The sequence below is a fragment of the Botryllus schlosseri genome, chromosome 3, assembly GCF_051294905.1.
Source record: "Botryllus schlosseri isolate E-star chromosome 3, Bs_hap1, whole genome shotgun sequence".
In the NCBI taxonomy this organism is placed as follows: Eukaryota; Metazoa; Chordata; class Ascidiacea; order Stolidobranchia; family Styelidae; genus Botryllus; species Botryllus schlosseri.
In genome coordinates this window covers 2,377,585-2,402,931 of record NC_137238.1, presented here as the reverse complement: position 1 = coordinate 2,402,931, position 25,347 = coordinate 2,377,585, and the positions used below count along the sequence as shown (strand labels likewise).

Here is a 25,347-nt window from a genome sequence, read left to right as displayed (position 1 = left end):
AATTCAAATATATGACGAGGATTTTTGACAATACTACAAATGTGCCAGCTGTTATGAACAATTAAATTCAAATTGTACTGACTACTCGATAAATTTGTTAGGCTATCTAATAAACGCTGCACACCAATTTTGACTCAATTCCAACCTATAGTGGCATTGCTATATTAAATTGTTAGCTTGTCTGAATAAAAAACGACGCAGAAAAAATTTGACTCAATTCAAACTGGGTTTTTTTTTCGGACAACCTAGCAATTTCATGGGTTAGCCAGTACAATTTGAAAAATACATATATTTATTTTTATAAATAAATCCAAAACTTTTATCTTTTATAGCAGGGGTTCTCAACCCGCGGCCCGCAGACGTTTATTTTGCGGCCCGCGAGATCTTTCATTATGAACGCAATTATTACTGACATTATATTACTGACATTACTGACACGGTATCGAAGACCGTTGTGTCATACTTGTCGAAGAACAGTTTTCGTAAGTCGTAACGAAGCGTAGAAGTTTAAAATACGACAGTTTCGTCTGGAGTTATTCATATCGCCTGATCTTACAAATAACGTTGCTAGATATGCGTAAAACCCAGTAATCCATATTTCGAGGCATTGTAAAATTGCCGACGACGTTGCAGACACATCGTTCAAAATTGCTGGGAATATCGCTAAACCCACAAAATTTGCTAGAGAAGGTGTGATTTCAATAAAACTCTGGGAGTGTTTGATGTTTCCGGAACTTAGCAGCAACGACAACATCACCTGACATATTTCGAAGCTACAGTTGTCTGATTCAACCGTGACCAAAAGAGTAACCGCAATGTCGGTCGATCTTTTATCGCATGTTCTGAAACACGTTGTCAAGTAGACTACTTCATCATCATCATTGGTTTATTAGCAATTTTATCAGTTCAATACACCACAAAAAAATGCGATACAATGAATAGACAGGAAGATGTCGAAGCGACTTGGATTGTCTATGGAATCAGACACCCACCTTGGCCTAGGCGATGTAAAGAGGAGGCATGCACACTGAATGTAAGTAAATAAGACAGTATAGAAAAAGAAAGCGACAAGAATAGCGCGGCATGTCATGGGAAGCGACATCCATTGGTCAGTCGTGGTCCGGTAATCTTGAGGATGGACTGTATTTATTTAATAGTAATTGCTTGTATTTCGACTTGAATGTGGACATGCTCGTCGACTGTCGGATGGCCGGCGGGATACTGTTCCACACATCAGGTCCGGCATATTTTATAGAGCGCTGATCTTTTCGGTCGATCATATGATATTTGGACGACGTGGACGCGCGTATGTTGTATACAACATACCTGTGCGCTTTTGATTCCGAGGTAAAGAAGTCATTGAAATATTCGGGGCAACGACCGCAGTGGAACTGATACATAAACTTGGCGATTCCTAGCATTGGTGAATTCACCAACTCTACAGACTTTGCATAGCTAATTATCTGGGTGCAGTTTGTCAGAATGGACATATTTACAGAGAAAATGCAGGCTGGGCCAACGTGGGAGGGGGACCAGCGAAAAACATCAACTTGACAAAACTAACTTATGTAACTAATGATGCAGGGCCCCCGCCATGGAATGAAAGGAGAAGAGTTGATCGGTTTGCTCAGAAATCACCCCGAACGCCAGACTTCTTCTCATATCACTGAAAGCTCAATGTCATAATCGCTTCTGTAACGAAAAAGTTACCGTAATTTTATACTTGCTCTCTTCCGCTTTGAAACAGAGAGTTCGGTTCTTTGTTGAAAAGGTTTAAAGGTGCATATACTGGCCTGCATACGACTGGTAAATAGGCTACAGTAGCCTAAATTTAATAGTAGCCCACAAATACACTGTGATAATGTTCTGCGGCCCGCGGCGTCTTATGTTGTTAAAATGCGGCCCGTGGCACAAGGGAAGTTGAGAACCCCTGTCTTATAGCAATGCCTCTATAGGTCGAAATGGCACCATAATTGGTGTGCATTTTTTTTTGTAACCTAAAAATTCTATCAAGTAGACAGTACCATTTGAGAAAAAAGTCATGTTTGAAGTACCCTAATGAGCAAGGGTAGTCCTTTGCGGCATGTATCGAATAGTTTCATACTTCGTATCGAGATTTCAAGGCATTGGCTGCGACTAAAAAGTATAGCGACACGTATTTTCGTTCATATATTAATTAAGAGCATATAATTTCGGTACTAGGAAACAGTGACCTTGTTATAAGATGACCATGCAATGCGAGCATAGTTATCTGCAATGACTCATATCAGTTTTTCAATGCCACCGAAAACAAACATTAACCTACCAACTACGCAAGCCCGTTGCGACGGCGGAATGCAGATAAAGACTGAACAAACAAAACACGACATCGATCGTGACACTTCGTACTAGCAGTTATATTATCTACATGCTGTGGGGGCCAGTGCACTAGTTGATCAAACATTTACGAATGCGTTAATAGCGCATTGTAGATAGACCACTGCAACACAAGTGCATATTCAATGCGACGGAATAGGTGAGGAGGCACCATGAGCTTTTCGGGCAAGGTTGTGTTAGTAACTGGCGCGGCAAGCGGAATCGGTCGCGAGACTGCAAAACATTTCGCAAAGCTTGGCGCGTCTTTAGCCATTGTAGATAAAGACGAATTGAACTCAACGGAAGCGGAATGTCGTGATAACGGAGTCAGGGATGTCCTAAAAATACGCGCGGATTTCAGAAACCAACAGCAAGTCGAAGATGTGGTCGGTAAGGTTGTGGAAAAGTATAAAGGTCTGGATATACTCATCAACAACGCTGGAGGTTGCAGGACTGGCGATCTACTGACCTCGTCCGTTGAGGATCTCGATCTCCTATTCACTGTCAATGTGAGGGCTATGTACATTTTGACCCAGAAAGCAATATCGCATTTGGTGGCGTCAAAAGGGAATGTTGTAAACGTATCCAGCATGACCGGGCGTTATCCAGTCCCTGGTATGCTATTGTACAGCATGTGCAAGTCCGCCATGGACCAATTCACCAAACTCGTGGCTCGGGAGTATGCGCCAAAAGGAGTCCGTGTTAATTCGGTCAACCCCGCCTACGTGAATAACACCAATATTTTCAGGTATTCGTTGTATTGTTTATTACTATTATGCAGAGGTGGGCAGTAAAAAACTACTTTTCATATTTTGAAGTAGATACGTCGAGGGATTTTGCCCATACGTGTGATCGGGGAAATGTAGTACCGATGAGACACTGGGACCGAAAATACTTGGAAAATTATACATGATAATTCCACGATTACACTCAGTGAATTTGTTTACAATTGCATTTTGGCAGAATCTTTCCTCGCATGCAAATAAATTCGACCTACGCGAGTCATGGGGTCTGTAACAGATGTTTCCTGTTTTAAGGGACATAAAATGAATTTCGATCGAATTACACAATTTTCTTCATTCACCTTTAACGCGAACAAACCAACAATCTTTTTGATGTGAAGTGTAGGGCTTTTATCTGGCTACGTAACGGCACGTACATTTTTCATTCAATGCCATCATTGAGTTGGCTTTTTTGAATTCAATTACAAACTTTATAGCGTTGGGGGTCGGTTATAACGTGGCTAAATCAAGCAAAATAGTTGGACTAACTAATCATTCAACAACACAAACATGCCTACATACAGGGAGGATGTATGTCGTAATTACCTGGGGTATAATATCGCGATAATGAGCTATTTAGAAGTCAAAATGTAGATTTATGGGCAATAAGTGTGTACCCTTAGATGTGTAAATGTGGTAATGACTCGAGTCAAACTCGAGTGGCGATTTTTTGGTGACTCGACTTGATGACTCGATTTGCTTGTTGCTATATACGTTGCATTGTTGCTATGGTTGAATTTCCATTCATGTTATTTATAAATTTTCATTAATGCGTCACAATTGGACATTTGGTTTTAAATCCAACTCAGTTCTGTATCCTCTATCGTGCCGGTAGCTCTTGATAAGAGGCACGCGAAAAGTTCTTCGTATCAATAAAAATAGGAATGTTCTGTTAACATCTTTATTCGCTTTCATTCCAGAAATGCTCATTTCATTCTAAATTAGGCAGCGCCACGCTCTCCACAATCCCACTATACCACAAACACTGCCATGTTTCCGGATAATAGTGGAGCAGGGAAACAATAAAGCGTTCTCTAATGTTTGTCTTGTGTGTGCGAGGAGGATCTCAGACAAATCTCCGACTACATAACATAGTCAAAACAGGAATCCTTGCAATATGGTACCTGTAGTGCTGGCAATATGCGGTACTATCCATCCCGTATCAATTGAACCCCGCATCAGATTAGACCTTGATAAACGGCACTCGTATGGCATGTATACTTCTATTTCGTGACCTCCTATCTGCTACGTCAAAAGATATTGAAATCGCCCAAACGTACTAAACTAAAAGACGTACACGATTTCATATTGGTATTTATTTACTGCCAAATAATATTTTCTCGAGATGGCATTTGTCTTGTGGGGTTCAGATCGCCAGGATAGGAACATTCGGCTGGACAATTAAATATATATGTATTGTGTATATATTGAACTTTTCGGTCAGAACAAGGGCGGCACTTTTCGGCCAAAACCTTCGCGCTGCTGGTCGTTCTGGCACACTTCTCGGAGTCGCATGTTACATGGTCCATAACTTCAAAGATGTCTTGGTGCGTCGTAGCGCGGTACTGGACGACGCCAAAGTGCCCATTTCTCTAAATCATGCGTGTTTTGTGTTGGGGGAAGGGTACCCAATAATCAAGATATCTGAAAAGATAAAAAGTTGCATAAATTAACAAAAAATACTCTATGATTAACGTTAAAACCCGAAATAATTTAGAGTCCCCTTCGAGCTCCCCCCATTATTGGTGGTTTAGGGTGCGAAAGTTACGGTCCTGCGTTCTAGGTTCATATCCAGCAGTGACCAGGAGTCGTCGTTCTACGGTCGAATGAAAATTCGGAGCGATTAGAAATGTTTTGTTTTATACCGACTAAATGTGCTCACACGTGTCAATAGCTTCTCGACGTTAAAAGTCGCACCAATTTACAAATTTAGTCACACAAGAAAGTCTTCAAAAATATGGATCATATACACGGCATACAACCTCAAACACTAAAAGTTTCAACATTCAGTAGAGTCGTTGCTGGTTGGAAAGTTTTATTTTAATAAGAGCTGAAGCTAGTCCTTACATGACCGTGTCGACGTATATCAAATTTCACGTACATGCTCAAACATTGTTTGTCTTCCACACATGTGAGTTTGGCATTGCCCAAGTGCCTATAATCTTTATGCATCATTTCAACAACACAGATCGAAAATATTAGGTGATATCGCTTGGAATCTCTTGAAATACTTGAATTGACTCGAGTCGAAATGACTCTTGACTAGAAGTTAGTGACAAGATTTCAACACGGTATCACAGTAACAGAATGGAATTCCGAAGAGTACACACATATTTGGAAACTGTTATCGGAGTTGACAAACAAGAGTCCGGGACGACTCGTTCCGATCTTATGCTTCAAACTACATTACATACACGTGTCATTTCCTGTCTGCATCTATTACAGGAATGTCTACAAAATCGGAAAACTTTTACTTGCAATTGAGCAGACATTTGTGGTAGTACCCAGGGTTGGAATCAAGTCACTACCTTCGAGTCACTAATCATCTCGAGCCAGTGGACATTTTGACTCGGGTCAAGTCAAGTCAAGTCAAGTCAGGAGTTAAGTCACAATTCAATTCAAATTGAATTTTCCAAGTATGGGGGATGGTTCAGAGTCATTACATTTTGCTAGCTGTGTGAGAGACAGATTAACTGGTCATTTATCGTGAATGAAATAACGAATATAATGTACACGTCAGTGTTGGGATGACTCGAGTCATGACTTTGCTCGAGTCAGACTCGAGTCAACTTTTTCGTATGACTTGACTTGACTCGAGTCACTTTGCAAAAATGACTTGACTTGACTTGACTCGGCGCTTCAGAAATGTGGATTGACTCGTGACTCGGAGCAAAATTTACGAGTCAATTTCAAGTCATCAAGTAAACGGTGTCGAATAAATCACGCTATCTTATGTATGTTCGGGTTGTTCGCGGTACGCCGGTGTCGCTTCTGAGAGCAACCAGTCATTCACTGATTGTACGTTTCACTGACTCCATCGTTATATCACAAATAATTTGACTGCAAACGAAACGATCACAGCTTACGTTGTCGTAGTACCGATAGATTAATCTCATAGAAACGCATCTTTGTTTCTTAGAGTGCTCAATGCTTAGTTGCTTACCTTGCGCAGTGCTCACCTTTACCAACACTCTTGTATGGTTTAAATCGAACGAATATATAGTATATGCGTTTATATTCTCACGGATGTGTAGATGGGTAGTATATTGTACCACATCAATTTGTTCAGCTTCTCGAGGCTTCGTATTCGATCCTCTATATTGGCTGATAATAACAGACCGTAGCATGTAGTTATACAGTTACTCATGTATTTTATTAGCAGTTCTTCGTGTGCATGAGCGATACAACACCTTTTTGCATGTATATTCAACTGTATATTCGTTATTAGATTCAAGATAAATGGCCAATTAATCTGTCCTTAGCCCAGCTCGCAAAATGTAATGACTTTGCATCATCACTTATACTTCGAAAATTGAATTTGACTTGAATCGTGAGTTGACTTGTGACTTGACTTGACTTGACTCGACTTGACTCGAGTCACCTTCAAAAAACGAGTGACTTGACTTGACTCGAGTCACTTTTGAAAATCGATTGACTTGACTTGACTCGAGTCAAAATGTGCAATGATTCGAGATGACTCGTGACTCGAAGGTAGTGACTTGATCCCAACACTGGACACGTACAACTGCTAATAAAATACTTGAGTAGCTGTATAGCTAAATGCTATGGTCTGTTATTTATCAGTCATAATAAAATACGAAGCTTCGAGAAGTTGATACAAATTGATATAGTAGCCTTTAATACACAACGCAGCTACACATCCGTGAGACTATAAACGCGCATGCTATAGTCGTTGGATTTGAATCATAAAAGAGGGTTGATGAGCACGGAGCACTGAGTCGTCCAAGAAAGAGATATGCGTTGCTGCTAGATTAATCTACTACTACTACGACAACGTCAACTGACGAAAAAGTTGACTCGAGTCATCCCAACATTAAGTACATCTATACTTTGACCAACCATGAATTTTGTGGTTTGCACAGGTGTAAACAAAACAGTGCAAACCATGACTGCCGCCTCACTTTGCCTAACACGAACATTGCATGCCGACAAAAAGTCATCATAGATTAGGGTTACCATATTTTTGTGTCATAAATTCCGGACAGGCTTTAGCGCCCACTAGCGGGCTTACAATTAGGTATGAACACATGTAAGTGAATATGACGTCACACGAGCAAAGCTTCGCCTATCGACTGTATACGGGGGTGGGGGGAGTGGAACAAAGGTTCTGAATTAGGCCATCTCTAATGTGAGCTCTAGTGATGGCTTGGGTCTGCAGCAGACTTCTTCACGGGCCGGATGGTGGACCTTTTACGGTCCGCTGGTCGTGTGTATGGCAGCCCTGCTATACTGTTAGGTCGGTGCGGTTATCTGGTTGTGTGTTGAAACCAGGTCCGACAAAACATGTTTCAGCTCCCATCCACCCAAAAAAGCTCTGATCTTGGGCCCCCCATATGGTAATCGATGCAACTTCATGGGGCTTCTGCTTGGTATGTAAATTTTGTGAAATAATTCTGTCAATAACATTGGTTCTTCCATATATTCCTATAAAATACACGAACAGGTTGCACAATCCGATGGTTTCCAACCTTTTATGGTCGTGACCTTATTTCTAATGTTAAAACGTTCCGTGGTCCAGCTCAAACCTTAATAGGCTGATTACTAAAAAATATCAGCTAGCCCGGGTTTACGCATGGCCTATTTTGGAAGCTAATAACGTCCAACATCTCCGCGATCCCCAGAATAAAGGCAAACGACCCTCAGTGCGTGGTCACCATATTAGTATAAATACAAGTTGCACTAAATCGCGCGCAGCGCGAACAAATATTTGAAAAACGTAAATCTGCCTAAAAATATTATTGTTTATGTTGATTTACGAAATACCTTTGAGCCTACTTCAATCCTTCAAAATTCCGGATATTTAGGCATATTTTAGAATTTCCGCCCGGACGAAGTTTTTACAGTAAAATTCCGGACATGTCCAGGAAATTCCGGACGTATGGCAACCCTATTATAGATATATTAAAGTATAATGCCGCATTCATTGATGACATCATTCGCAATCTATTTCGTTTTCTATTTAGGGATACCGAACTCGTGGGAGAGAAATTGGAAGACTTCCGAGAAAGCATAACCGAATCCCACCTGCTCGGAAGACTGGGTAAAACAGAAGACATTGCAAAAGCCATTATCTTTTTAGCATCTGATGACTCCGCCTGGACAACCGGAGTCAATTTTCTGATTGACGGTGGCAAGGCTCTGAACATCAAATAGATGTATTACAAACTCGCAAACTCTCTGGAGACGTTTTGATTTTCAAATAATCGTCGTTATTGACCAGGAGAACCATCTGTACCTAATAACCATAAATGAACCTGCTGAATATTGCCGAGGGGAATTCTCTATGATTTGCTTGAGATTTGGGCTAATTGGTAATAAGTAGGGCAAGTTTTTGTTGCACTAAAAATGCGAGAAACTTGCATTTAATTTTGAAAAAAGTTGCAGTAAAAAGTTGCATTTTTAATTTTTGTTCAATTAGTAGTATATGGGACACCCGAAAGGTTCTGTTGCATAACCTAGTTCCTGCAGAGCTGTCAAATTTGTCACTTTGCCATTTCACGGACATTCTGGCGGGACCGCCTAAAAATCACATTTTTTCCCGGTACACAGCGAGAAAATGACACAATGCGGCAATAATTTCCTCCCAAAAGCCAGACAGCATAGCGATAACCTCCTCCTACTAAAACAAGTCAAGTAACGCACCCAAAAACCCCTAGGTCTGCAAACTTGACCCAAGGCGTTCCAAAAAACTCACACTTGGCGACAACAACAAAACCAATAGTCTTAGAAAGGTGACCCAGTGAAAATGTTATTTTCGGTGGTCTCGCCTGCGCGTTCGTGAAATGGGAAACTGTCTCAAATTTAAAAGACAGAATTAATAACGCGATCTATTAATATGTTGTTCGGGCACTGTCGTGCTTGGCAGGCGTAGTTGAACTTGCTTGCAAACCATTGTGTCATACATAGTGAGATGTAGCTAACTAGGGTTACCATATTTTGGAAATCTAAAAAGAGGACACTTTTTTAGAATTTCCAGACTTGCAAAGCCGGAGGAGAACTCTCAAAAAATGGTAAATTACCCACTTGGTGGTCGGTTGACTAAAAAAAGGTCGTCTTTCCTCTCAGCTCCCGAAATACCCGCCGGAGCGTCACTTCGGTGCTGATTTACGGCATCTCAGTCTGATTTTGCCATAAATTTTACCAAAATTCTCAAAAAAGAGGACAAAGGGGCGGTCCTCTGAGAACACTTTCGAAAAAGTCAAAAAAGAGGACGAATCCTCTTGAAAGAAGACATATGGTAACCCTACAGCTAACCCATCAAATGGCTATTTGTTATGCAAATCAAAGAGAATAGAACCATACTATATACATAGTTTATCTTTATAGCATGTTTTTAAATCATTCCTTTACATTTTTACGAAATATTTGATAAAAATTGCAGTAAAAATTGGGTATGAAAAATTCAGAAATGTTGCAAAAAGTTGCACTATAGAATTCATTCAAACAGCTTAAAACATCACAGTACATAGATTCTGAGTATCTACGAAGCTGTCGGAAGCTATAAAAAAGTTGCAAAAGCTGCAAAAACTTGCCCTAGTAATAAGTAAAGGGCATGATTTTGTTTCAGTCAAATCCGAGGAAAGTTGCGCTTATTTTTCACAAAAGTAGCAGTGAAAAGTTGCATTTATGGACAAGTTCCTTGAAATTGATCCGTATCCAGGCACTGTAGCAAAACTCAGCGTTAGCGACTTCCACAAAATCAATAGCTTATAAAAATGGAACCAGTGAAAATAAAATTTACGGCAGTCTGGCCTGAATGTACCTCAAATCAGAAAGGACCTCAAGTTTAAACGACAGTTAATTAATCAAGCCATCTATTTGCATATATTGCCAAATATTTCCAGTAAAAAGTTAATAGCATGAAAAAACGGAGAAAATTGCAAAAAGTTGCAATATAAGATTGCTCCAAACAGCTTAAAACACCATACTACATAACTTCTGTGTATTTAGGAACCTGCCGGAAGCTGTAAAGAAAAGTTGCAAAATCTTGCCCTAAAATAAGATGACTGATGTCACCAAATACTGGTGGCTAGTTAGGAGAGCGAAATTCCTTGAGTTTTCCTTGAGATCTGATTACCAGTGAATGCTAAATTGTAATGTGGCTATGACAGAACAAGGCGATTGTAATTTGACGTCTGGGCATTTGTAATTGAAGGAACACTGGTCATAAGTAATACTTTGACGTAGACGTAGACCTACTTAAAAGGAGGGCTGTGCAAAACCGAGTATCGGAGTAATTCGATTCCGAATCGAGAATTAGGCGTCGGGTGGAGTATTCCGGTATCTTTCATTATAACGAAAGATTGATGTGGAGGATATGGGAAATTCAAATATGTACTTTTTGTGAGACCACAAAGAAAATGGTGCTCCAGTCCTACACCGCATAAAGATAGTTTCGTATTTTGTGGTCCATAGCCAAAGACAACCTGTTCACGATCAACGCGGTCGGAAATACTGCAGTGCATTGCAAACTGCTAGCGGCTTGTGTACCGCTAATGCAAATATACAATTGAATAGTATATTCATATTGAAATGAACCCGAATATTTTCGGCTGACACTCGTCAGGGCTAATCGTCAGCAACTAGTAAAAAATTCAAAAGAACAGCGTATATCAACAATCGCAACACAAAATATGACGTCACCAGCACGAAATGTCGAATACGAGAGCGTTCAATGTACTATTTTTAGATGATACACGAACCCTTTTTGTTGACACAGCCTTGGCTGGTGTATTTTGATAAAAGTCGACTCCAAGGCACACAAATGAAAGTGTGAGCGACCCTTTCCGAGTATGCGAAATCTGTCGTCTCGATAATTTTTCGCACAGGCGGGATTATCCAACAAGTGTTTGCCAATTGCAGAATTTATGGCCTTTGATTGTTCCGCATCAATCTTGAGCGGATGAGTTAAGGGTGAGCTTTTCACCGAGCGTGTTCTAATGAATCTAGGGACATGCTGATTTATGCGTTCCTGCAAGCGCTTTGACGTTCTTCCCACGTAGCCACAATCACAATGACACTTAAATTCGTAAAATACATTGTGTAAATGTACTCAAACGCGTAAACAACGCGAAACACATACGCGGCTCATGGTAACATTGACAGATAAAACACAAGAGCAGATTCGCTGCGATACGAGTTTTTCTGGCACGGTTGCTTTAGAAACCGGAGCGGCGAGTGGCATCAGTTTATATTTTTTTATAGTTGCACGTGGCCGTTCTCTTTGTCCTTTGAAGATCCTCGATTAAATGAAAGCCGATTCTGTTTAATTTGAAATGGTGCATATAACTGCTAATGGGTTTTTGACACCACGCCATCTCAATTTTGACACTTCTATTCTATACTATACATGAACTATCATGATGTCACTAAATCACTCATCGGTGCTACCGCAAGTCAACATACACATCAACGCGATCACAGATAAAACGTGAGACCAATCGAGCATGGCGCAACGTCACAGAGACATAAAACTGCTGGCGTCCGTTGCATCGCTTCATCAAAGGTACACAACTGCGTAAACAACGCTAGTGCATACGTGCGCATTGAAGATTGGCCGGCGAACATGCACATTGCACAGTTGTACAGTACACACAACAGCAGTTTCGCTGCTACAGAATAGGTGCGCTGACATGAGTTTTTCGGGAAATGTTGTGTTAGTAACTGGCGCGGCGAGCGGCATCGGTCGCGAGACTGCAAAACATTTCGCAAAGCATGGCGCGGCTTTAGCCATTGTAGATAAAGACGAATTGAACCTCGCAGAAACAGAATGTCGTGATAAAGGTGCCATTGATGTTCTGCAAATACGCGCGGATTTCAGAAACCAACCGCAGGTCGAAAGTGTGGTCGATAAGGTTGTGGCAAAGTATAATCGTCTTGATATACTCATCAACAACGCCGCAGAATGGAGGCTAGGTCATCTTCAGACCTCATCTGTCGAGGATTTCGATCTTCTATTCACTGTCAACGTCAAGGCTATGTTCATTTTGACTCAGAAAGCTATCCCACATTTGGTGGCGTCGAAAGGGAACATAGTAAATGTCTCTAGTCTTGCCGGGCTTTATCCACTCGATGGCATTCTCTTGTACAGCATGACCAAAGCCGCCGTCGACCAATTCACGAAACTCGTGGCTCGGGAGTATGCGCCGAAAGGAGTTCGCGTGAATTGTGTCCACCCCTCCTTTACCAGGACTAATATTACCAGGTATCTATTGGCATGTAACTATAGGCGCCTTAAATATATGATGGGATGGGTCAGTAACGAACTACATGTGCTTTTCCGGAGTACTCGTGCGGGTTTTTCCTACGTGGACTACTTGGTCAATTGGTTATATGTTAGGTTTACTTCCACCACTACACTTGAACAGCTGTTCAGGCGAAACTACTTGGTATTTAGAAGCATGATCCGCGTAAAATTGCACCGTCTGACGTTAACTGAACTTATTGTCAATATTGATTTGGCGTGATTAGCAAAGATATACATCTTGTAATTCCGAAAGTAGTCATATTCGATCACCTGCCTAAAATATCCAGCGGCTCAACCAAATGTACCCTTTGAAACCATTGATTTGAGTGCTTACAAACTTTCATTTTCTACTTCCGCCTGAGGTAGTTTTGAAACGTCTTGGAAATTTCCACGGTTTACTTGCACTTGTTTTGGAAATTGCGACCTTACTTACTATTCTACTTTTACCAACACTAATTACTTTGACCACCTGTGTATGATGGGACATCCCGAGACAAGGAATTCATAGCAAGACCCAGATAATCGGCATTCGGCCCGAATACGTAGGCATTAGGCATGGCTTCCATCGACAAGGATCGAAAACTAATTGCATAGGACAATTCATGGTATAGGCTACTAATGTGAATCGAAGCAGCCTAACTGTGAAATTCGGAAAGCTCGTGACTAAAACCTGTGGTCAAGGTTGTAGCCAAGTCACAAGGCTCCGGGTCACAAGTCAATCTCACGTTTATAGTTTTGACTCGAGTCAAGTCGACTCATTTACAATTCACTAACGGGTCAAGTCCGAGTCCAAGTCTGTTAGCAGAGGGTCGAGTCCGAGTCATAGTATTATGACTTGAGTCCGAGTCCAAGTCATTGTGTTGACGGCTCATGCTCCGTTCCTGACAAAGTATTGTTCAACCCACTTTTTATAACTCTGCTTGGTGATATCGAATGGTTTACATTTATAATATACTAATTACCCTCACTTTTATCAGTATCTGGTCGCATTGTCAAGTACCAGTACCAATAGACGAAATCCCAATAGTGTGGTTACTTTACTATTCTTCGAAATTACAATGAAATGACAGTCTTGGTGGCCGTCTAAGTCTCGAGTCATGCGCAATTATTCTATTCCAAGTCAAGTCAATGCACAGATTGATTCGAGTCGAGTCTTTTTCGTATTTTAAGAAAATGACTCGAGTTAAGTCGATTCAGCAGAAAATCGTGATTCAAGTCATTACAACCATGTCCGTGGTCACCACTTACGCTGAGTCACTGCCGATTATAAAAAGGGTACATTACACTGATCTACAAATGTCCAACAAAAAGAAATTTTACCTTGATTCAGGGGCTATTTCATACGGTTCTGATGACAATGTAACTAATGATAGTGATCTTATCTCTAAACTACTTTCTACTTTCAAATTCCAAATTGCAAAAGTAATTAGTTAATCCAAAATACTCTTCAGGTAGAATCCGAGGTAGCCTGAAAACATAACCACTTCAATCTACTTGAGTACCCCGAAATATTCGACATTCATATATCGGCTATCTCAAAAACGTGATGTGATAAAACAGAAATAACGCCAGATTCATATTCACTATCCGCGAATTATGAGGTGAGGTGAGATTTACCCAACAAAATCCAATAGTCGTATTAATGATCGTATTAATCGTATCGTAATAATGATTATGGTGTTCGTATCGTATTCGTATGTGTTTTGTATTATGGTCCGAGAATAAGATAAATTAAGGACAGACGTTATAAGCGAGGACAATGTAGTGTTATCGGGCTTCCAAATAGGGACACGTCTTAGAAATTAGAAGAGTGTGGCAATCCTGTGTATACACCACACCATGTGTTTTCGTGTGGTGACTTAAATATATTTACGACGGTACAGAAACCGATTTTGCGGTGCGAATATTACATGCTAAAACAACGTCCGGTATACCAAGCTCGGCATATCGATTGCTGATGAGATTATTCGCAATGGAACTAGGTATTTTTATTAAAGGTCTACTGGACTCCTGGGGGAGGATTTGGAAAAATTCCAAGAGAGCATGGTCGACGCCCACCCGATCGGGAGATTAGGTACGACGGAAGAAATTTCAAAAGCCATTCTCTTTTTGGCATCTGATGATTCCTCCTGGACCACGGGAAGCAATTTGGTGGTTGACGGCGGCAGGGCTCTGACCATGAAATAGACATCCGCCGAGCGCAAAATGTTATTATTCAAATCATCGCCGGTAATTTCCACTGGACAGTTACTACAGAATCCGTTTGCATGCGCAATTACAGCCTACATCTTCGCGAGCCTGTGTTAGTGTCCAGAGATACATGCGTACCGGCCTGGTTCATAATCAGCGATAATATATAGTTCGTAGATAGGGCTTGGAAAAATCGAATAACAGAGTGATTCGACTCTGAATCGAGTATTAGGATTCGAGTTAAGTCGAGTATGCGAGTATTAATCATTATTAATCACATCGTTATGAATCAAGTGGAGAGTACAAATAGGTAGGCCTATATCTTTTATACGACTTCAAAGAATACAAACCCAGTTTTACATCCCAATAAAAAAGGATTCGATATGTTTTCGACCTATTTCACTGCACTTTGTGACAATGCTGTGGGTTGACGACGACTTCACAGACATTTTATCTCCACTAATGAGCGTAGCTCTTGCTACTACTGGTCTAGTTTGCTGCGATGCGATCAATCGCTTCCACGGTGAAAAACAGTATCCAAGCTATATCATTTTCGTTGGTTTACTATCTCTTATTGGCAAGGAACGTATAATTTCAGTACTCGAAAAAATGATCTCTCACGATAGCGTCCTGCATTGACATATACTTTCCGGTTTGTGCGATAGGCATATTCATTACACTTTGATGCGCCTAGTTGCTCAGACCTTTCCACTGACTTACGGCACAGTTCATTTCCGCTATAGTGCATGCCGACGCAGTGCACCTGCAACACTCACGTATAAAGTTTACAGGATCTCTGAGAAGTCCATGTGTTGCATTGATAAACCATACATATGACAGGGTTACCATATTTTGGGATCGAGAAAGGAGGAGACTTTTACCAAACCATAAAAGTTACTTGACTGAAATTGAAAACGGCTGAATTTGTAATATTTACTGGAAATCTTGTGGTGTTGACTAACAAAATAGGTCATCACTTTTTGACTGGACTCCCGAATGACCCGCTCGATGGGAACGTACTACCTATTTCACGTCATCATGCTGATTTCTAGTTGACTGTGAGCAAACTTGACCAAAGTAGTCGAAACATCGTGAATATGGGAGAAACAAAGCCACAAACGGATACAGCACAGAAACAAATTCATTTCTCTACTATACATGGGGTACTGTAAATTATACAGACCAATTCCGTGTCATCTTGCAAAATACAATATCTCAAGTCGCGTTGCGTATCGATAACACGTGTACATCGGAGATAATGGTTATTTCCATCTACTACCATGCAAGACATTCATTAACTCCCCTTCTCTAATGTGTTATACACCAGTGCTGTTCAACCTTTTTCGTCGTGGTACACCCTTATAACGTTTACTCGAAACTCGTACACCCCTGACCAGATAACTCACTGATTCCGTATAGCAAGCCTAATCCATGGGGTGTTCAACCTCCTCGTTATTCACGGCCTTGCTTCGATTCCATTAATATACCGGACGGTCGCATTCCGGCGAATATAGTCGTCTTCGAATCGCGGAGAGCGTGTGTGGTGTTCTGTGCCATCGCTTATTTCGTGAGATATACCATGCGTATAAAAGTTTTCAATTTTACCAGTAGAGCACCCTTGCAAGCTTAATATCTATGCACCAAAATCGCGAGTATAAATATTAAGAAAATCTATGTGGACTCCCTATCTGGGAAATTTATTTCGTCGATAATATTGGTTGTTTCATATATAACTGTCAACTATTTATCCATTCGTATCCCGTGTGATCAGATTAAACGATAGAGCTGATGGAGGGGGTGTCTTCGAAAAGTTTGGGCACAAAATTAATGATGATGCATCTTTCACTTTGTTGCGTGTTGTTATTTTTTGACCTCCAATCACCATTGTAGGTATAGTCGGCATATATATTGGAAACGGTCGAACGTACAAAAATAACCTTCATTCGTGAGACGCACACGGTTCCGACGGTATTTCTTTATGGGGAGAGAGAGAGAAAAAATTCTTTTATTCGTCAACCATGAAATATTGTATAGGCAATGTCCACAAACATTCACGTCCAATAGCACATATTTGTGGTTCGCATTTGTACGATGGGACTCAGATAACAACACTATTATATCAAAAATGAAAAATCCAAGTCGTCCTAAATCGCGACAAGCATGAATATTATTTTAAAGTTTAAAATCCCTCGAAGATTTCGTCTGCAGACAGTACCAATTCAATATTTCTGAGCTCTCGCGGTTGTTTCCTCAAGAATCGTTATAGACAGATATCACAAGCGCAACACATGTCAACTCCATCCTGTCCTACTTGACAAGGAACCAATAAGTCCAATACCAACGTCTAAATGATGCGGAGAAACATATGTTTCCTGATGATACCACAAAAGTACTGAAACTTACAAGCTGTACAGTGTACAGGTGATATGAACATAATGTACGATATAGAACATCCGGTCAACATGGTATAAAGCATAAACTTGCCTGATTATTGTGATAGCTAGTTATCGGTCCATTTCAATTCGGATTGGTACACTCCTGTTCATCCCATCTGAGTGGTACACCCTTCTAAAAATTCTGTACACCCTGAGGTGTACGATACACCCGGTTGAAGGGCCCTTTTATATACTATTAAAAGCTATTGCCGACGTACAATGGACCTGCATCCCCATTGGATAGACGGGTAAATTATGAGCTTACCATGGATTGCAAAACCGTGTAGGCCTACCGATGGTAGCCTACCACCCACCACCCAGATATTGTGGATCACTGGGTAGTGGATACTATGTACTCTATCTTAGGGGCCTAATTTGAATCGGCGTGAGAGTTATTGGATTTAAAATGCTGCACAGCAATCATACATAACATAAACAATATAACCAAGCCCATCACGAATCCAGAGGTGCACAAGAAAACCAGTCGTAGCGACATAAAGTTGTGCATTAACGATCCGATCAATGGAAAAACGAATGCTCCAGTACCAATAGCCAAACTCCAAACACCAGACAGCGCGCTGTGCAACGCAAAGTCACTCTGCGAGTCCGTACCGTTGCCAACGATTTGGTATATCAGCTCGCCGAACCCTCCAACCAAAGTGATGGCAGATGTAACCCCAAAAAGACTCAGTCCCACGAATATACCTGCTCGTGTCTGGTTAGGAGTATATATCGCTGGGTGCGCCATTAGACCAATCACACCTATGGTTAAAAGTGCGCGCCTTGGTGCTCGGCCAGTACTGGCGATGATTCCAGTTAATGACGAAGTAACCGCGTACGCTACCGCCGCCGCTAGCACCCCCAACCCAATGTCCACGACGGTCAGTCCACGTGATAACGCATACACGCTAACCAAAACAATTGACATCCCGCCAGTGCCTTCCGCAAGACAAGTGCTTCCCAGAATTAAAATCGCCACTGGTTTGCAAATGACCCTCAATATTTGCGAACTCCTGATTCCGTCATTTTTCGCGCAGTAAGAACCGAGCAGAAAGTATCCAAACGGGATGAGAGGAGCCATAATACCGCCAGAAATCAGAAATGGTTGCAACAGTCCTTCGAAACTACGGTACAGTATACTCCCTATCAATGGACCCGTGATATAACCGATAGCTAGCATGGATTGGGCCATCCCATACACTTGAGTTCTATGATCGGGATACTCAAGACAAATGATGGTAAGTTCGGCAACGAAATAAGCCCCTTGAGCGATTCCTTGTAGACATCGTATTGTTATGCCTCCCGCAACCAGTACATTCACGCTTTTCGAGTAATCCAATAACCCAAAACACATTTCTCCGATAACGTAACAGGACAAACTCGAAAGGAGCAAGCTCTTGCTGTTCATATAAATTTGGTATTTTCCAAATGCCATGCTACTAATAGCCATCAAGAGAGGAGTGATTTGCAGCAAAATGGCGGACTGTAACTCCGTCCCGCCTTTCGCCAGTACTGCCTTGGGCATGAACGGAATGGGGAAGGAGACGCAGTTGAAGACAATCAGATCACCCACTAGAAAATACCCGAGCAACAGCCTCTGACGAATGCTGGTGTCCTTCCACAGTGTGCGCCACGAGCTTTGGTCGCGACGGTTCTCTTCCGCCGATGCACGATCTTCATCGATTAGCGGGCGAGTCTCTGCGACTTGGTTGCACTGTTTCATTTTTTTCAGTGATATTTAAGCATTTGTTCAAGGTCAGAAATATCGCTAATTGATTAGTATTAGCTCGTTCTTGTTAATATCCCTTTTGCAAATAAATAATATCCGCAAATAAATAAATAAAGTCGCACTGTACTTCTCCGCGTTTAGGCTTTAGGGCTGTGGTTCTCAGCCTTTACGACCTCGCGGCACCCTCTCAAAGTGAAAAATAATTCGCGGCACCCCATATCACATTGAGTACCCTAAGTAGCGAGTATAGCGTAGTGCGGGGTCACCTTAACGGTGCCGGCGAGAAACAAATGACTCGCCCGCGGTCGCAGTAGCAAATTTGACTGATGATTTGAAATTCGAAGCGGAGACGGGTTTCATATGAGCAGCAGTTGAACATGGGTCAGTCAACCCTAAGGAGCATACGAGCGCAGTTTTCGATTGGGGCGTTGCTCGTTTTCGCCCACGTGGAGGCTTAACAGGAATCTAGTTAATATTCCCGAGTCCCGAGGTGTGAAGATTGGCGCTTCGGCGCACAGTGCGGTAATGCAACTGAGCCTGGTGCCAGTCCCGGTGAGTGAGGGTTTTCTATTTTGGTAAGAGACGGAAACCCTGCACAGCATTCTGAATGTCTAACTGAAGAAATCCAAGGGAGCACCTATATAAACGGCGGGAGTAACTGGTAGCGCGTCGCATTAATCAGTACCCGAGAAGTAGCTCTTGATCATAGCCTGCACTACTAGCAAGTGGGCGAGGCCTAAAATTCACACTTTTGATTTAATAATGGTCCTTTTTACAAGTGAGGGTGCGTCGCAATTTAAGTTCACAGAAGCCAAGTTTGAACTTAACTTAACAAAACCGCGATCCTGTACGAAATTGCACCAGATAAATTGCCACACATCCTCGCGTGTAAAGACGCTACGAGGTTACGGAAGACGTCCAACGGCCTTTGTGATAATAATCTAGCTAGAAGGTAGCGGATAGGATCATTTGTTGAAACATCTTCATTAAACAGGCAACTCAGCATGTTCCATGACTACAATAATTTATTAAAAATAAATAAAAAGTATCTCATAAAGGTACTGTTTGCGTGGCGAGATAGCGTACTGGTATAATCCACAGCTGCAACACCAATGGGTTCGAGTCCCACCGAGGTCGATTCCAGAATTCCTATCGTAGTGCTGGACGTTTATATAAGCTCCTCCTCGTCACGTGATCCGCATCAGCGGTGTGTTATGAAAAGCCCAGAAGTGGGCCGTGCACAAGTCGATAAATACGGAATCAAAAATAAAGTATGTCGGCCTGGTGTAAAACGACCAATGTAGTCGAAACACCATGAATATATATATATAAAAAGTTACTGTGGACAGTATAAACAGTCTAAACATGCCACATGTCGCTATCGCCCAGTTTAGGAATCAGTGATGAGCATCGGAGCGGAGTCGGAGTGGATTCGGAGCAAAGTTTTGCCGATTTTCTGACAGTCGGAGCGGAGTCGGAGTTTACTACAGATATTTTTTCGGAGAATTTCGGAGTATATTGTAACGTCGTCTCCGATATCTTTGAATAGCTCTGACCAGAATACACCGTTGAATATGATTACAAACCAAAACACAGACAGTTGACACCTTGTAAAGTTGTAATATGACGGGTAGTATGCAAAAATGATTGCCAAGTGCATAAAAATCAGCCATCTGCACCAGTGATGAGCATCGGAGCGGAGTCGGAGTGGATTCGGAGCAAAGTTTTGCCGATTTTCTGACAGTCGGAGCGGAGTCGGAGTTTACTACAGATATTTTTTCGGAGAATTTCGGAGTATATTGTAACGTCGTCTCCGATATCTTTGAATAGCTCTGACCAGAATACACCGTTGAATATGATTACAAACCAAAACACAGACAGTTGACACCTTGTAAAGTTGTAATATGACGGGTAGTATGCAAAAATGATTGCCAAGTGCATAAAAATCAGCCATCTGCACTGCAATGGGGGGCTGAAGAGTAGATAATACTATGAGGCCAACCATATTATCACATATAACATGTTGTACCATGTACCACGCTTGCCACTGTTTCGGATAATTGACGAGATTCATCGGAGTATCTCGGAGTCTGGGATTGAGCTCTTCGGAGTCGGAGGGAGTTTTCCTTGGACACTAAAGTCGTCGGAGGGATTCGGAGTCTCGAAAAGCACTATCCGCGCATCACTGATCTGCACTGCAATGGGGGGCTGAAGAGTAGATAATACTATGAGGCAGTGTTGGGATCAAGTCACTACCTTCGAGTCACGAGTCATTTCGAGTCATTGCACATTTTGACTCGAGTCAAGTCAAGTCAATCGATTTTCGAAAGTGACTCGAGTCAAGTCAAGTCACTCGATTTTTGGCGGTGACTCGAGTCAAGTCGAGTCAAGTCAAGTCAAGTCACGAGTCAAGTCACAATTCAAGTCAAGTTGCCTTTTCGAAGTATGAGGCATGATTACGTCATTGCATTTTGCTAGCTGTCTCTGAAATACAGATTGAGTGGTCATTGAATCCGAGCCGATGAACGAATATAGAGGTAAATATACGCACAAGAAGGCGCTGTATCACTCACATATACGTAGAACTGTTATACTACGTAAGTGATTACATAGCCTCAGCAGACCACGCTTGCCACTGTTTCGGATAATTGACGAGATTCATCGGAGTATCTCGGAGTCTGGGATTGAGCTCTTCGGAGTCGGAGGGAGTTTTCCTTGGACACTAAAGTCGTCGGAGGGATTCGGAGTCTCGAAAAGCACTATCCGCTCATCACTGTTAGGAATCAATGTTCTACTCTGTTCATATAGTTCTATTCTTCCGCACATGCTATAATCTCGATGCGAATTGCAATTCTTTGGCATTAGTATGTCTTCACCTCGACTCACACTAAAGTGTTATGAAACCTTTCTGTTTATGTTGTGATTTCACTGCAATAAAATCGATTTCTTATTGATCATAATGATCGGTCATGAAACGTGAATCTGGTTTTACTTTTCGTTACAAGTTTTGTTTCAATGCGGTATTGGTTTGAATGGATTCCTTCGTATATACTATATAGTTTGATGTGAACAATGCATTAATTTTGCTCGTTGGTAACTGAGATAACCAGCCACAGTAAAATGATGCACATATACAATACCGTGGGGCTCCGTGTTCGGATCCAAGCGAGGTCGAATCCAGAATTCTTTGTTATGTACTGTTTATTTCATATCGGGGTTCCAGAGAGAGAAAACAAGCTCAACCATCACATTGGCGACTTTTCGACATTGCAAAAAAAGTCAAACTATTTTCAGAATTGTAGCGTTGGGTCAAAAAAATGTCAAAATTGTTTACAAATAGGGTCGGATTATCTGGATAACGGTTAACCGATTAACCGCAGTTGTTTTCTCTATCTGATATCTGAATATGATTATGTCGGGTAACCAGATAAAAGAGTATCGTTGCTGATACGTTTTACAATTTGTAGTAAGTTTCCATAAGTCGTTTTATCAGTGTTGCGCGCGGTCAACTAGCGAGAAGCGCGTTGCCAATTAACGAGATTCGTCTGTGCACTGCACAATGTAACGCGACGCGGTCTCCCGCTGAGATGATCGCAAAATTTGGTCTTTGATTGCCACGCGCTCGATAATCGTCGCTGGCCTGAATTACAGCGTCTTCAACAATCCTATTTCCGCTGGCTTGAAGAATCGCATCTGCAATAGGCCCAGTGCGCACTATGGAACAGTGTTGGGAGGACTCGAGTCACCTTTTTGGTATGACTTGACTTGACTCGAGTCACTTTGCTAAAATGACTTGACTTGACTTGACTCGGCACATCAGAAATGTAGATTGACTCGTGACTCGGAGCAAAACTCACGAGTCAATTTCAAGTCATCATCAAGTAATCGGCGTCGAGAAAAATCTCTGTATCTTGCATACGTTCGGATTGTTCGCGAAACGCTGGTGTAACTTGTGAGAGCGACCAATCATTCATTGATTGTGCGTTTTACCGAACCTCCATTGTTCTCTCACAAATAAATTGACCATAAACGAAGTGATCGAAGCTTGCAGTTTACGTTGTCGTGAACTAGTAGTAAAGTAATTTAATAGCAAAATATCTATTTCTGTTCTCTGTTGTTAACTTAACCAAACCTCTTGTTTTACTGAAATTGAAGATAGTTTATATACTCCTCGACCATTAGCGCAGGCTCGAATTTTATCATATCAATATGTATAAATCGGAAATGTATTGCATTTTATCCATACGTTTGTTTATTTTTTATTTCGGGTGGTAACTGTAAACTGAGGCTTACTTACGTAGTTTACCAGTTCTACGTATATATGAGCGATATACAGCGCCTTCTTGCGTGTATATTTAACTTTATATTCGTTCATGGGTTCGGAATCAATGACCACTCAATCTGTGTTTCAAACAGCTGGAAAAATACAATGACGTAATCATGCCTCCTACTTTTTAAAGGATACTTGACTTGAATTGTGACTTGACTCGTGACTTGACTTGACTTGACTCGACTTGACTCGGGTCACCTCCGAAAATCGATTGACTTGACTTGACTCGAGTCAAAGTGTGCCATGACTCGAAATGACTCGTGACCCGAATGTAGTGACTTGATCCCAACACTGCTATACAATCGCTGGCCTGCACAATCGCATCTGTATTGGCTTGGTGAACACGATATTATCGCTGGCCTATACAATCTCATCTACAATAAACCCGGTACGAAAGATATCATCGCTGGCCTAGCTATTATGTCTCCGGCCTAAGTATCGCGTCTCGGCCTAACATGCGTTGGCTTCTATCTCGCGATGGCTTGGAGACAATATCCTGTCAAGTGTATGCTGATTATCGATTTTGATTAACGAGTGACACCGCGAAACTGAATGACAGCGAATATTCGCAAACATGAGCGTGCGTACAGTCGTAATTGATTTCCACTGATACTTAATTCGAACAAAATCGACCCCCCCTCCCCTCCCCCTTATACTTCGACTGACGACACGCCTAATCACGTGAATTCCTCAATGAGGAATTCGAGCGAGCTTTCATGTCGGCTTAAGTTCTAGTATCAGCTACTCGTCCTTTCAGTACTCCAAACCTAAACAAACGAATGGTCCAAAAGGAATGTAAAGTCTTTAAAGCTTCTGGGAAAGGACCTGACAACCTTCAGACTCTCTACGAAGCGCTGCTTACTATTCAGCCCACTTCTGTGGAAGCAGAAAGAGCATTCAGTGCAAGTGGACTCTTTGCTACAAAACTCCGGTCCAGTCTACAGGATTCCTCAATTGATGCATTGTGCTTTATAAGGAGGGCGTTGCAGAAGAAGTAAACATTAAATTTGCGTGATTTTTCTATTATTCGCTCATACTGCGCGTGTATGTAGATCAACAATAACACTATTTATTGATTAACGATCCATTTCTCATGCAAACCTCGTGAAATCGATTGTCGCATTTAGCAGCTATTTTCCGGTTAACCGGTTAGATAAATTCTATATATACGGATATATCCGTTATCCGGATGGTGAAATTATTGATATCCGAACTAACCCTATATTTACAAAGTCCAAATTTCGTTTGCAACGTAGATGTTTGCACTATCAGTGAACTTATCATTTGACATTTGACATTTTGTAGTAGACTTGGACAACTAGAAAATCTCCAGCTTTTCCAAATTAGATTAGAATTAGAATTGGAGCTACACTGCTGTTTCGAATTAAATTATAATTCAAATTAGAGCTACACGTGTTGTTTTTTTCGTCAAATTATATTAAAATTAGAATTACTGAAATCACAAAAACTTGGAAATTGAATGAAATTATGAATGAGATAGAAATAGGCAAGCAGCAAAAATCAAGTTCGGCTCATATTAAATCACAGTGCCTTCAGATAAGCTTGATAAGGGTTAACGTCTGTACACCAAACTTGGCTCGATCAAGATATTTCTTGTTGTATTTGTACTTCTTTAATAAAATATCACTTCTTTTGTGGTAACCATGCCCATCGCCCATGTAGGTGAGCACGGCATTGTACTAAGGTAAAGTTTTAAAAATGAGGTTGCTCAATTGTGTGGCCTATTTTGTCTCGATATTACATTCTTGCGTACCACGGCCTCTACGCAAGTTGAAAAGTCTCCCGCGTCGCGTTTCGAGTTGGCGACCCCTGCACTACACAGTTTTCCTGCATGACTATCAACTCTTTCCGGTGGAGCTGATGTTGCAGTCATGCCTACGAGTTCTCGAGCAGCAGCGTTGAAATGAGGATATGATTATCTCTTTTCCAGTAACTAAAAACATCACAGTCCATGCTCTCACGCTGAGCGGCGAAATATCTTTCCACTTTATCGTCTAACATATTTTCTTTGATTAGAT

General features: G+C 41.5%; 2 protein-coding genes across 2 annotated transcripts; both read left to right on the top strand.

Moving 5' to 3' along the window:
- The first annotated feature begins 2,472 nt into the window (after window positions 1-2,472).
- LOC145435532 (3-oxoacyl-[acyl-carrier-protein] reductase FabG-like) lies at window positions 2,473-11,278 on the top strand. The gene is made up of 2 exons (XM_080312802.1): window positions 2,473-3,103; window positions 8,342-11,278. Exons 1-2 carry the CDS (start codon window positions 2,529-2,531, stop codon window positions 8,529-8,531), a joined length of 765 nt encoding a protein of 254 aa, XP_080168928.1. The 5' UTR covers window positions 2,473-2,528; the 3' UTR covers window positions 8,532-11,278.
- Window positions 11,279-11,971: 693 nt separating this feature from the next.
- Window positions 11,972-14,919, top strand: LOC145435356 (3-oxoacyl-[acyl-carrier-protein] reductase FabG-like). Its single transcript, XM_080312636.1, has 2 exons — window positions 11,972-12,840; window positions 14,622-14,919. Exons 1-2 carry the CDS (start codon window positions 12,011-12,013, stop codon window positions 14,809-14,811), a joined length of 1,020 nt encoding a protein of 339 aa, XP_080168762.1. The 5' UTR covers window positions 11,972-12,010; the 3' UTR covers window positions 14,812-14,919.
- Window positions 14,920-25,347: the final 10,428 nt, after the last annotated feature.

What these genes read in the sequence shown, in the direction of transcription:
- LOC145435532 (XM_080312802.1), top strand. Translation starts at nt 2,529, where the DNA reads ATGAGCTTTTCGGGCAAGGTTGTGTTAGTAACTGGCGCGGCAAGCGGA. An exon ending in AATAACACCAATATTTTCAG is followed by an intron (nt 3,104 to 8,341) that starts GTATTCGTTGTA and finishes TTTTCTATTTAG; the next exon opens with GGATACCGAACTCGTGGGAG.
- LOC145435356 (XM_080312636.1), top strand. Translation starts at nt 12,011, where the DNA reads ATGAGTTTTTCGGGAAATGTTGTGTTAGTAACTGGCGCGGCGAGCGGC. An exon ending in ATTGTCAATATTGATTTGGC is followed by an intron (nt 12,841 to 14,621) that starts GTGATTAGCAAA and finishes TTTTTATTAAAG; the next exon opens with GTCTACTGGACTCCTGGGGG.